At 44.9% G+C, this 13,031-nt stretch overlaps 1 protein-coding gene across 2 annotated transcripts in view; it reads right to left on the bottom strand.

The window, feature by feature from the left end:
• cdc25b (cell division cycle 25B) overlaps nt 1-7,855 on the bottom strand; it is a 47,200-nt gene extending 39,345 nt beyond the window's left edge. For both annotated transcript variants that reach the window (XM_045723799.1, XM_014211630.2), the window contains exons 1-7: nt 7,308-7,855; nt 6,961-7,046; nt 6,493-6,538; nt 1,724-1,765; nt 1,258-1,531; nt 703-912; nt 354-545 (exon numbers count right to left, since the gene is read on the bottom strand). In XM_045723799.1, the coding sequence (XP_045579755.1) occupies nt 354-545; nt 703-912; nt 1,258-1,531; nt 1,724-1,765; nt 6,493-6,538; nt 6,961-7,046; nt 7,308-7,519 (1,062 nt within the window). In that variant the 5' untranslated portion in view covers nt 7,520-7,855. The remainder of the gene's footprint in view (nt 1-353; nt 546-702; nt 913-1,257; nt 1,532-1,723; nt 1,766-6,492; nt 6,539-6,960; nt 7,047-7,307) is intronic.
• Nucleotides 7,856-13,031: the final 5,176 nt, after the last annotated feature.

Raw genomic sequence — 13,031 nt, 5'->3', positions numbered from 1 at the left:
GACTAGGAAGGAGAGAGAGAGAGAGATCCCTGGTTACAGAACGACTAGGAAGGAGAGAGAGAGAGAGATCCCTGGTTACAGAACGACTGGGAACGCTGCACATGGCAATCTGAACAAGCCTGGAGTAGCGAGGGAGTGTTAGTCAGTCCAGGAGGAGAGAGGGAGTCAGCCCAGAGCCTCATGGGTAATGGCAGTAGATGGTAACCTAGTTTAGCAGTGTTAACCACTACATTGCAGTCAGACAAAAGCATTGCTACAAAACACCTCATTATGTGACCAACATTACAGATTGTGTGTCTCTTCACTTAAATAGGATCCCTTCAGACATGCTGACTGTCGGACCAGGACCGTACCATCTTTCTGGGAGAGCAGATGTCCTGGTCCACGGTGGTGATGTGCGTTTCCACCAGGCTGCGTTGTCGCTTCACCCTGACCGGCGTGTTCTCATCCCGGGGACGCTCAGGGCGCTTCAGGGGGGCGCGGACCACCTGACTGGGCATGGAGGGGGAGCGGAACAGACCCCTCGGTCGACACCGGACCACCGGCTGAAGAGGAAGAGGGTAACGTTAGATTGGCGTTCAATTATAAGACCTTACGGATTGATGGACGTATGCAACAACCAAATCTAACGTAGTGACTACCAGGACACGACCCCGGGGTCATCCAGACTACCAGGACACGACCCCGGGGTGATGCTCGTACCGAGTCCGCTGCAGCGTTGTCCCTCACTAGAGGAGCGGTGAGCAGGCTGGCCATCCCCATGGGCATTTCGCACTCTTCCTCACAGTCATCCAGAACTTCGAGGAAACCGTCATCATCCTCATTAAGGGAGCAGGTCAAGGAAGAGCGCCGCAGGATCATGGGGCTGCTGTCGTCTAATGAGCTGAGGCGCTGCGACGAGGGCGGGGACAGCTAGAGGGGAGGACCAAAGGGTTATCATTTTAACATTACGAACAACGACAACAAGCTCTGGTCCTCGGTTACGTCTGTCTGTCAGTCACTCTCTGTACTACTCACCATGAGGGCTGGGGGCTAAGAGGTGTCAGTCACTCTCTCTGTACTACTCACCATGAGGGCTGGGGCTAAGAGGTGTCAGTCACTCTCTGTACTACTCACCATGAGGGCTGGGGCTAAGAGGTGTCAGTCACTCTCTGTACTACTCACCATGAGGGCTGGAGGCTAAGAGGTGTCAGTCACTCTGTACTACTCACCATGAGGGCTGGGGCTAAGAGGTGTCAGTCAATCTGTACTACTCACCATGAGGGCTGGGGCAGAGTTGGGCCGGCGGGCGAAGGCCTTGTTGTCTCCTCCTCCACTATGGAAGGACCTCATACGGCAGCGAGACGCTGGTTTGGTGGGCTTCTTAAACTCAAAACCCCCATCCTCCTCCTGGTTCTCCTTGTTGTCCTGCCAGCCATGTCCACAGGAAGCCCCGTAACGGTGCTGCTGGCTCTCCGGGTCCGGACTCTTCAGAGCCGGACTGGAGCCTAACACCATAGGTAGAGAGTTGATTCTACGGATTGGCATTTTACTGCGAAGAGAACAAACAAAATTTAGTTGAAAAAAAAAAAAAACGGTGGATGGACAAACTAGATCAAATCATGACAAAAGATTTGTTAATAAACCAAACTATCCTTTCCAAAAAGAGTGGAAAAATAAAACCGTTTATTATTGGCAGCGACACCACAACGAGAGAGGAAGGGACGAAAGCGTCGTGACTTACTCGTTGGCAACGCTCCCACACTGAAGAACGGCCATGTCAAACCTGCAGGACGACAAAAACCGTTCAGTCACAGAATTATGGAGAGAAACTTCTGAACCAGGGACTGAGACAAGCAACATCCCACCTGGACAGGTGGACTCATTACATCCTGTTCTCCTGGTACACACTACATATAGGGAACAGGGCCCTGGTCAACAGTAGTGCACTACATATAGGGAATAGGGCCCTGGTCAACAGTAGTGCACTACATATAGGGAACAGGGCCCTGGTCAACAGTAGTGCACTACATATAGGGAACAGGGCCCTGGTCAACAGTAGTGCACTACATATAGGGAACAGGGCCCTGGTCAACAGTAGTGCACTACATATAGGGAACAGGGCCCTGGTCAACAGTAGTGCACTACATATAGGGAACAGGGCCCTGGTCAACAGTAGTGCACTACATATAGGGAACAGGGCCCTGGTCAACAGTAGTGCACTACATATAGGGAACAGGGCCCTGGTCAACAGTAGTGCACTACATATAGGGAACAGGGCCCTGGTCAACAGTAGTGCACTACATATAGGGAATAGGGCCCTGGTCAACAGTAGTGCACTACATATAGGGAATAGGGCCCTGGTCAACAGTAGTGCACTACATATAGGGAATAGGGCCCTGGTCAACAGTAGTGCACTATATAGGGAATAGGGCTCTGGTCAACAGTACTACGTAAGGATGCCATTTGGGTTGCAGCCTAGTGAAAGGTCCATCTAGTCTGGTTTATAAAAAAAAAAAGTGCAGGGAGAATAAAATAACTCATAATTTTTTTTTTTTTTTTAAATAACAAATTTTGCAACTCATTCATAAGTACCTCATCCAGGTAGGACCATTTGACAGCACCTAAACAAAGTGAACAGGCTGTGTTGTTGAAGTTGGAGACGGAGAGAGACAGTTATAAAACATTATCCGGCCGCTCAGACGTGGACTCGAGATCCTTAACGAGACGTGCGTTAACGGGCTACAATGTTTGGTACAAGAAGCTGGTCATCGTTAGTGGGTCTGGTTAAAGATGTACACAGTGAAAATACAGAAATCTCACATTAGCGTCGATTACAGCTGTGAGTCTTTATGGGTAAGTGTAAGAGTGTTCACATTTCGTCCTCTTTAAAAAAACAATAAGTGATCTCAGTCCTCGTTAAAGTGAACTCTATGGTAAAGAACTCAGTTGTCCGCATCCTCTCCCTTTTCACGGTTTTTACAAAAGTGCAGGTCAAGGTGTTCTGCGTTATCGGACAGCTAGATATACCTACTTATATTTTGGAAGCTAATAAGATTGCAATAAGTTAAAATGACAGAATAATTAAAATCAGAAGATAATATTAACATTTATTCATTAACATGAATAAATAGCAGAAGAATACGTGCAGATTTAATAATGCAGTAATTGAAAATTGCACATCCAACGTCGGGCCACTGGCCCTTTAAGAGTCTGTAACCTATGTGATTCTCACACTATTCAAAGCCCACAATGGAATAAACAGCTTCTGAAGCAGGACAGAGGACGGGCCGTTACAGCTGGAGGAGAGGGGACAGACCGTTACAGCTGGAGGAGAGGGGACAGACCGTTACAGCTGGAGGAGAGGGGACAGACCGTTACAGCTGGAGGAGAGGGGACAGACCGTTACAGCCCTGCGCTGGAGGAGAGGGGACAGACCGTTACAGCCCTGCGCTGGAGGAGAGGGGACAGACCGTTACAGCCCTGCGCTGGAGGAGAGGGGACAGACCGTTACAGCCCTGCGCTGGAGGAGAGGGGACGGGCCGTTACATCCCTGCGCTGGAGGAGAGGGGACAGAGGACGGGCCGTTACAGCCCTGCGCTGGAGGAGAGGGGGACAGAGGACGGGCCGTTACAGCCCCTGCGCTGGAGGAGAGGGGACAGAGGACGGGCCGTTACAGCCCTGCGCTGGAGGAGAGGGGACAGAGGACGGGCCGTTACAGCCCTGCGCTGGAGGAGAGGGGACAGAGGACGGGCCGTTACAGCCCTGCGCTGGAGGAGAGGGGACAGAGGACGGGCCGTTACAGCCCCTGCGCTGGAGGAGAGGGGGACAGAGGACGGGCCGTTACAGCCCCTGCGCTGGAGGAGAGGGGGACAGAGGACGGGCCGTTACAGCCCCTGCGCTGGAGGAGAGGGGGACAGAGGACGGGCCGTTACAGCCCTGCGCTGGAGGAGAGGGGACAGAGGACGGGCCGTTACAGCCCTGCGCTGGAGGAGAGGGGACAAGGGGTGGTCCCTCCCATTTCTTTCTGCAGCAGAGCAGAACCCACCTGTATGCTAAATAAGCAGCGAGGAGAGGACAGGAGAGCTGAGTGGGGGGAGGACAGAGGACACGGTCTGCTGATGTACTGTACGCCTGCTGAAAGAACACCGCTGGCCTCAGCCCTTCTGGAAGGACCCTTTGTTTGCAGAGAGGAGAACGGAGGGGGGGGGAATCTAGTTCAATGGGGGAGAAGGGGGGTGATTGAGTTTGTTCTCGTAATGACTATAGGGGGCTTGGGGGTACGAGGTGCCCCCCATTCAATAGTTCCGGCGCAGAGACCCCCTCCCCTTTACCATTCAAACTATAAGACAGGCCATGAGTGTGCCAAAAAAAAAAACACTTCAACCCCAGCCCCCCACCCCTAAAACAGCCACAGTGAGCCACTAAACAGCCGTATGGGAGCTGAACGGCCTCATGGACAAAATGCTGCAGCCAAGTGTTCAGAGACCCAGGAAAGAGACCAGCCACAGAAAGAGACCCAGGAAAGAGACCAGCCACAGAAAGAGACCCAGGAAAGAGACCAGCCACAGAAAGAGACCCAGGAAAGAGACCAGCCACAGAAAGAGACCCAGGAAAGAGACCAGCCACAGAAAGAGACCCAGGAAAGAGACCAGCCACAGAAAGAGACCCAGGAAAGAGACCAGCCACAGAAAGAGACCCAGGAAAGAGACCAGCCACAGAAAGAGACCCAGGAAAGAGACCAGCCACAGAAAGAGACCCAGGAAAGAGACCAGCCACAGAAAGAGACCCAGGAAAGAGACCAGCCACAGAAAGAGACCCAGGAAAGAGACCAGCCACAGAAAGAGACGAGACCCAGGAAAGAGACCCAGGAAAGAGACCCAGGAAAGAGACTAGCCACAGATTATAGGCTAAAGCTGACAATCAAACTAACTATGTAGATAATGGCGTCGATATGACAAGAGTTAACATGAGCACAACACTATAAAGCACCACTTGGAAAAATGCAGCCGTTTCTAAACTTTGTATTTGGGCCCCGTGGACAAAATGTCTATAAAAGCTCCCGAGTTACCTAAGAACAAATATCTGGAGGGTCTTCACACTCACTAGAGAAACCCAGGCTACACATATTCTGCAGTGTAAACTTGCCGGCTGCTACTTCTGGAGGTGGTGCACGAAACTCAGCCAACAGTTGTTCCCTCCAAGCAGGACAGTGGAAACAAAAAAAGCCTCATTGAGCCAACACTTGTTTTGAGTTACCTGAAATTGCAACAAATTGCTATATATTTTTTTAATCTCAAATGACAAATTATACTGAGAAAATTAAGCCTGCTTTGTTCAAGGTATCTCGAATACGGTAGCTAGTGTAAACCTAAGGGCTCCTAGCTATGGATCGGCTAAACGTCAGCAATTCAGCCAAATCAAACTGTATTTGTCACATACACATGGTTAGCAGATGTTAACACGAGTGTAGCGAAATGCTTGTGAGAAAATACATAAAACAAAAATGCATAGGTTTCCTAAGAACTCGAAGCGAGGCGACCATCTGTCGCGCCATCTTGTATACCTTTGTGAGGATGCAGAAATTATTTAAATTTAACTAAATGTCACCTAGCTAGGTAGCCTATATTATAATACGACACTATGATAACATTACAGGAACTTTTATATTAGTATCGCAGGAGGTAGTTTGTTCATTATTGATATGCTAATGTTACGTGATCATGAAGCATGTCGTTCGTTAGCTAGCAGGAGTTCGCTGTGTATCGTCAGCTAATTTAACCCGATGAGAAAATAACCCCTTTTTTAAAATTGTCTGCACATGCTTGTGGACTGTTGTAACGTGCTTTGGTGGTTGTATTATTTTATATTGTAATTCGTTTCATAGAATAAAAGTTGCTTGGATTGTTAAGTAGGTGAATGCTTACTGGCTACGGTGATATTTATGGTAAATTTGAGCTGTGGACACAGAATGTGTGCGTTGCCTACCACAGCGAAACGGTAAGGCGAGGATGTAACGTGAATTGAAAAGTAGAAAACTCTTGCCACTTCTTCATCTTGAGAAGTGGAAATAGACCTATTACATAACAGCATCAGCCTGATTCAGTAATACAGGGCAACAGGGAACGGTATCCCATCGCTATGGGGGGGGGGATTAATCATTTGTTGAAATGAATGTAGATTGAACATCTCCAATCAGTCCATCACTCAACTCCAGTGATCAAAATGACTTGTGTGCTGCCCCCCCACCCCCCAAAACCAGGAAGGAATGTTCACCTATGATCATCTTATCTGCTAATTTACTTAATGAAAATGGACCCATCAAGCTGTGGAGATTTACCAACGGGCACAATGACAGTAGGCCTAATCCCACATCACAATTGATGAGACGGACAACCTAGCCATGCTCAGTTGGAATGAGAGGGGGGTGGAGGAAAGGGGTAGTAGGGAGGAGAGAAAGGCCAATGCTACCACAGAGACTGATAAATCTTCATGTCTTTAACAATCACTTACCTCTCCTCAACATCCACATGGTCCAAAGGGGAATCCATACCAAGACCTGGAGGAAGATGTAGAAACAAGTCCCAGTTAGCTGCTAGTTCATTGGTACTATTTTAACTGTTAACTATGCAATGTAAATTCTGAAAACATTTACACAGGCCTAAACTTAAGGGTGCCACAGGAGAAAATATTCAACCCTGTACAGTTTGCGCTGTTTTTTCCCCCTGTCCGTAACTTTTTCAATTCAACATTTCATTCCTATAATGTCCTGTACTGGCATCATTTCAATGTGGTCAAACTGCAAAAGCAAAAAGAGCAGAACTAAAACAGGGGACATGACCAAACATAAGGCCTATATGGTATGAACAAAAAAAAGTAAGAAATAGTTCATAGTTTAAGTAGGAAGCTTGTGTTCTTATTGTCTCCATGTTATTTACTCTTTTTGGGGTGAAACATGTAGCCATATTATTGTTGTTTTACCAGCATCAGACGAGCAGTCGGAGGCGAAAGAGGGAATCTTCAGAAGGGGCACATGTCCTTTCCTCTTGGGAGTTTCACATTTTTGGCTATAAAAGCAAAATGGGTACACAATCAGATAACTTTGCTAACATTCAGCAAGTTAGTCATTGGCTTGAAATAAACAAGTGGTTAGTTAAGTTAGCTAGAGGTAACTACATCTGTGTTCTGTTATTCAGCAAACTAGTTTAACTTTAGCTAGCTCATGGCGAACCAAACAAGATAATCTTGCAGTTCACAACCAGTTTAGCTAGTATGGAAACATAGCCAACTAGGCAAAATAACAAATACACGTTTTATGAGACTCTTACCTTCCAAGTCCAGCTAGATTGTTCATGTTTAGGGCCAGATTAGTGACGGGTGACAGTACATTTGTTGGTCCAGGAGAGAATAGATTATTCTTGATGGAAGTCGAAGCAACGTCGGGCAGCGACAGTGAGGAAAGTCTGTGGATTCTGTCGGGCCTGTTGATCAAGTTAGCGTTGATAGGGCTGAAATCGCTGGGAAAGTTTTTAAAATCCATTTCTTACAAACTAGCTCAAATCTATTTTGATATATGTTCGTCGGAGGTCCAAAAATCCTTGAACGTGGACAAATCGGAAAGAATCAAGCGGTAGCAACTAATGTTACTGTTACGTTAGCTAGCTAGCACCCAAATGAAGAATTTGCAGAATGACGGTGTAAAGAGTAATGAAAACAAAACAACCACAGTAAGTTGTTCGCAGACTGTCTTGCAAAAAACCCCAAAAGAAAATCGATGTAAAAATTTTTATAAAAAGATATTGTCTGGAAGTATATATTTGATATACTGTCAGAGAGCTGCATTGAGATGTACTCTCCCTGACAGTCCAATTCAACTTCTGAGAAAGAAAATACGAGCTGCCTGTATTTAGGTTCAAAATAAAAAAAAACTCACGAGCGGCAATCCTTTCAGCCAATCAAGATGCGTCGTTACATCCCGCACGTCCAATCAGAAGCGGTTCCTTTGTCTTTCAGAAAGAAAAAAAAAGAGGGCGGGATGTCATTTCCCCCGTAACGTACATGTCTACGAACCAATCAAAGTGTATCATAGCGGCATAAATCATGACAGGTAGCCAATAAGATGTATAATTCTTTCTTTCGAGGGCGGTGCAGGAATAAAAATTAAGATATTTAATTTTTTTTCTTCTTTTTTTTTCCCGCGGAAGATTTGAAGCGCCAGCTGAAGAATAACCACATGACCAACACAACCAATCACAAAGCAAGGCCATTCATAAAGCCACAGCTGTCTTTCGATCTACCATGAGCATAAATAATAATAATAAATAATAATAATAATAATACATAGTAATAATAATAATGATAATGATAATAATAAATAATAATAATAATAGCCTTTTTTCCCCCCTTCTTTTCTCCAATAAGTGATAGATAAAAAAATTACAGTTAGATTGAATTACAATGTTCTTTACTGTATGAGGGCTATGTAACATTTTATTTTCTCGTTATTTTACAGTTACACCCAATAAACAACAGGAAGTATGGAGGCCCTTTCATTGATAAGAAAGGATGTGGTGCTCACATAGATTCAGTGTTGCCAAAGCCCATGTCAACCTCATAATAAACCCATCTGGTGTTGCCTTTTACTCTGAATATAGGCCAAGTACGTTAAATGGCTTTCCTGCTATATGAAGAACTGTCTTAAGTTGTCATCCCTTTCCTCATTTAAAAATAAAAAAGTGTAACTGAGCACAGACGACCTCCCCCATCTGATGCACAAAGCAAAGTGAATTCAGCCTATATACTGCTACTGAAACTTGCTAACAGTGTCCAGTACAGTCTGTTATTATCATTTTAACAAATAATATACGGTTCATTTGTTAAATATGATTTGTTATTAAAAGCCTACAGCTCGACAACAACAATGGTTAGCCTAGATGGGCAGCCTATTCTCTGGATAAAACATGGAAGTTTACCGCCACGTCGAATGGACTCGCTCTCATGGTCAAATACAGACCGCAAAAAAAACAGTATAAACTCTTCACTGAGTGAGAAGCTCTTTAATAACATATACCTTCTAACTGGGCTAACAGTCACATTGCATCTCTGTTGTCTACGTAGCTTACGTCATGGCAACATAGCCCTGCAGCAACCACCCCCCCGAATTCCATTCCTTACAAAATGGCTGATAGACAAAAGTTCAGCCTTTCACCACAATGGGTTTAAATAAAAACTATTCACTGTAATAGTGGGATCTTTAATGTGTATCCCATGACTTCACCATGTGGTGTTATTTGCATATTGCCTCCTGATTGACCATATGCTTAAATGAGGGCCTGTGGGAATGTAGTGGTTCATGAGGAAAGCATTGCTCTCTATTGTGGCTTGTAATGGGAAGCAACATCAAGTTAAACTCCTTTCTAGGGGAGTTTTTCCTAGCCACCGTGTTTCTACGTCTGCATTACTTGCAGTTTGGGGGTTTTAGGCTGGGTTTCTGTACAGCACTTTGAGATATCAGCTGATGTAAGATGGGCTATATAAATAAATGTATATACAGACCCAGACAGATACAGACCCAGACCCGTTCATTCACCTCTGGCCTGCTGGCCCCCCCACCTCTGCGGAAGCACAGTTACCGCTCAGCCCAGTCAAAACTGTTCGCTGCTCTGGCACCCCAATGGTGGAACAAGCTCCCTCACGACGCCAGGACAGCGGAGTCAATCACCACCTTCCGTAGACACCTGAAACCCCACCTCTTTAAGGAATACCTGGGATAGGATTAAGTAATCCTTCTAACCGCCACCCCTACCCCCCCCCCCCAAAAAAAATATATATAGATGTACTATTGTAAAGTGGTTGTTCCACTGGATATCATAAGGTGAATGCACCAATTTGTAAGTCGCTCTGGATAAGAGTGTCTGCTAAATGACGTAAATGTAAATGTAAATTTGACTTGGATAACAATACATGTGCCTTTATAAAGATATACAGTTAGTGGTTATTGTACTCACGTAAAGACAAGTTTGATTACACTACACACAGTTGGAGATAGATATAGCAGCAGGCCTAGTTAACGGGCCAAATGTCCTGTACGGAAAAATCATACATTCGAATATTTTTCAATAAAATATTTAAATGTATTGGGAAAATGTATTTATCAAATATCTAAATATAATATATGTACTAAATAAACACTCACACGTCACAACCTTCTCTACCCCGATGATAATGCTAAGTTTCTATTGACCTCTGGCACATTAGCATTAGGTTACCAAAGTGGCATTGAGATGTAGTTGAAAAACTATTCAGTAGCTTTTTGAGGTATAGCCAACCTGACAGTTACAGACCCAGACCCAGCTCTTCAACCCCATTACAGACCCAGACCCAGCTCTTCAACCCCATTACAGACCCAGACCCAGCTCTTCAACCCCATTACAGACCCAGACCCAGACCCAGCTCTTCAACCCCATTACAGACCCAGACCCAGCTCTTCAACCCCATTACAGACCCAGACCCAGCTCTTCAACCCCATTACAGATACAGACCCAGACCCAGACCCAGATACAGACCCAGCTTTCAACCCCATTACAGACCCAGATCCAGACCCAGCTCTTCAACCCCATTACAGACCCAGACCAGTGAACAACTCCCATGTACGTACATGGGCTCCCACAGCCCCACGGCTCCACGGCCCCACCAACCACCATATGGGAACCAGCTCGGTCTGAACCCTGACCCTCTGCACATTTAGAAAGTAGTGTAAAATGTTAACGACTTCTCGATGAATGGAGATTTACATTGTCATTAACATGGGTCTTAATTGACGTGGGTCTTATCTAGAAGTGAATCATTACTGCATAGCGTTAACATTCACACCATTCACAGGCCAGTTCAGGGACCCTGTGATGTACAGAGTACCCAGCCTGCCTCATGGTGAGAGGGGGGTTCAGGAGACCGCTGACAAACAACGAGGAGGCTTTTACATAGCCGTAAAATTGTAATTAATAGCCCAGGTGTTAATTTACTTCCGGCATTTATTAAAGACAGGCTTCTATTTGAGCCAGGCTTCTATTTCCTTAATTACACGCAGACTTTGCTCAATAAAATGTTGAAAAGATTACATGCTTTTTATTGTGACCAGTATAAACGTTAGAATAACAAATCCATCATAGATCAGATTTGCAAAGACTAGGCTGCCTAGCAGACAGCCCAGATTGAATTCTTCACCACCATTCTCTCACTCATTGCATCTCATTGCGTTTTTGTATCCCCCGTAGTTGCAATGCGATCACATAAGATAGACTTCAGTATTCAATTTTTGTCCAGGTCCCCAGGACATCAGGAGATGCATTCAATATCGTCATTAGAGGCAACTTACAGTGGCTTGCGAAAGTATTCACCCCCTTGGCATTTTTCCTATTTTGTTGCCTTACAACCTGGAATTAAAACAGATTTTTGGGGGGTTTGTATCATTTGATACAAAGGAGGTGAATACAAATGCACACACCACTTTTCCGTTTTTAAATGTAAAACAATTTTTGAAACAATTTTTTTTTCTTTTCACTTCACCAATTTGTACTATTTTGTGTGTGTCCATTACATGAAATCCAAATAAAAATCAGTTTTAATTACAGGTTGTAATGCAACAAAATAGGAAAAATGCCAACATGGGTGAATACTTTTGCAAGGCACTGTAAATCTCTAAGAGCTGTGAGGCTTTCTGGGTAAGTCTCTAAGAGCTGTGAGGCTTTCTGGGTAAATCTCTAAGAGCTGTGAGGCTTTCTGGGTAAGTCTCTAAGAGCTTTTCACACTCTTAGACTGTGGATTTTACATTATTTCCACGTTATTCTTTTCAAAATTCTTTAATCCATTTTGAATTCAGGCTGTAACACATGAAAATCTGGAATAAGTCAAGGGGTATTTCTTAATGAAGACACTGTAGGTATACATATACACCTTCTATAAGAGCATTCTGTAAGTTCCTCCCCACAATCTCACAGCCAATTCAAAATATTGATTAGGTATAGGGGAGCGTTGTTTAGGAATCTAGAATCAGATTGTTTGAAGAACTTTTATTTTATTTTTATTTCACCTTTATTTAACCAGGTAGGCAAGTTGAGAACAAGTTCTCATTTACAACTGCGACCTGGCCAAGATAAAGCACAGCAGTTCGACAACATACAACAACACAGAGTTACACATGGAGTAAAAACAAACATACAGTCAATAATACAGTAGAAAAATAAGTCTATATACAATGTGAGCAAATTAGGTGAGAGAACGGAGGTAAAGGCAAAAAAGGCCATGGTGGAAAAGTAAATACAATATAGCAAGTAAAACACTGGAATGGTAGATTTGTAGTGGAAGAAAGTGCAAAGTAGAAATAGAACGATATAGAATGATCGCTAAACTCTGTCCATCAAATCCCTAACTAGTGCATCATCACGTTTCTGTACAACACAAAAGAACAGTTATCCACATCGACGGGACAGTAGTGGAGAAGGTGGAACATTTTAAGTTCCTTGGCGTACACATCACAGACAAACTGAAATGGTCCACTCACACAGACAGTGTAGTGAAGAAATTTGTCTTGGCACCCAAAACCCTGACAAACTTTTACAGATGCACAATTGAGAGCATCCGGTCGGGCTGTATCACAGCCTGGTACGGCAACTGCACCACCCTCAACCACAGGGCTCTCCAGAGGGTGGTGCGGTCTGCCCAACGCAACACCGGGGGAAAACTACCTGCCCTCCAGGACACCTACACCACCCGATGTCACAGGAAGGCCCAAAAGATCATCAAGGACAACAACCATCCGAGCCACTGCCTGTTCACCCCGTTATCATCCAGAAGGCGAGGTCAGTACAGGTGCATCAAAGCTGGGACCGAGAGACTGAAAAACAGCTTCTATCTCAAGGCCATCAGACTGAAAAACAGCTTCTATCTCAAGGCCATCAGACTGTTAAACAGCCATCACTAACACATAGAGGCTGCTGCCAACATACAGACTTGAAATCATTGGCTACTTTAATAAATGGACCACTAGTCACTTC

This window comes from Salmo salar, chromosome ssa09, assembly GCF_905237065.1.
Source record: "Salmo salar chromosome ssa09, Ssal_v3.1, whole genome shotgun sequence".
Taxonomy (NCBI): Eukaryota; Metazoa; Chordata; class Actinopteri; order Salmoniformes; family Salmonidae; genus Salmo; species Salmo salar.
This window is presented reverse-complemented; position numbering and strand designations above follow the sequence as displayed.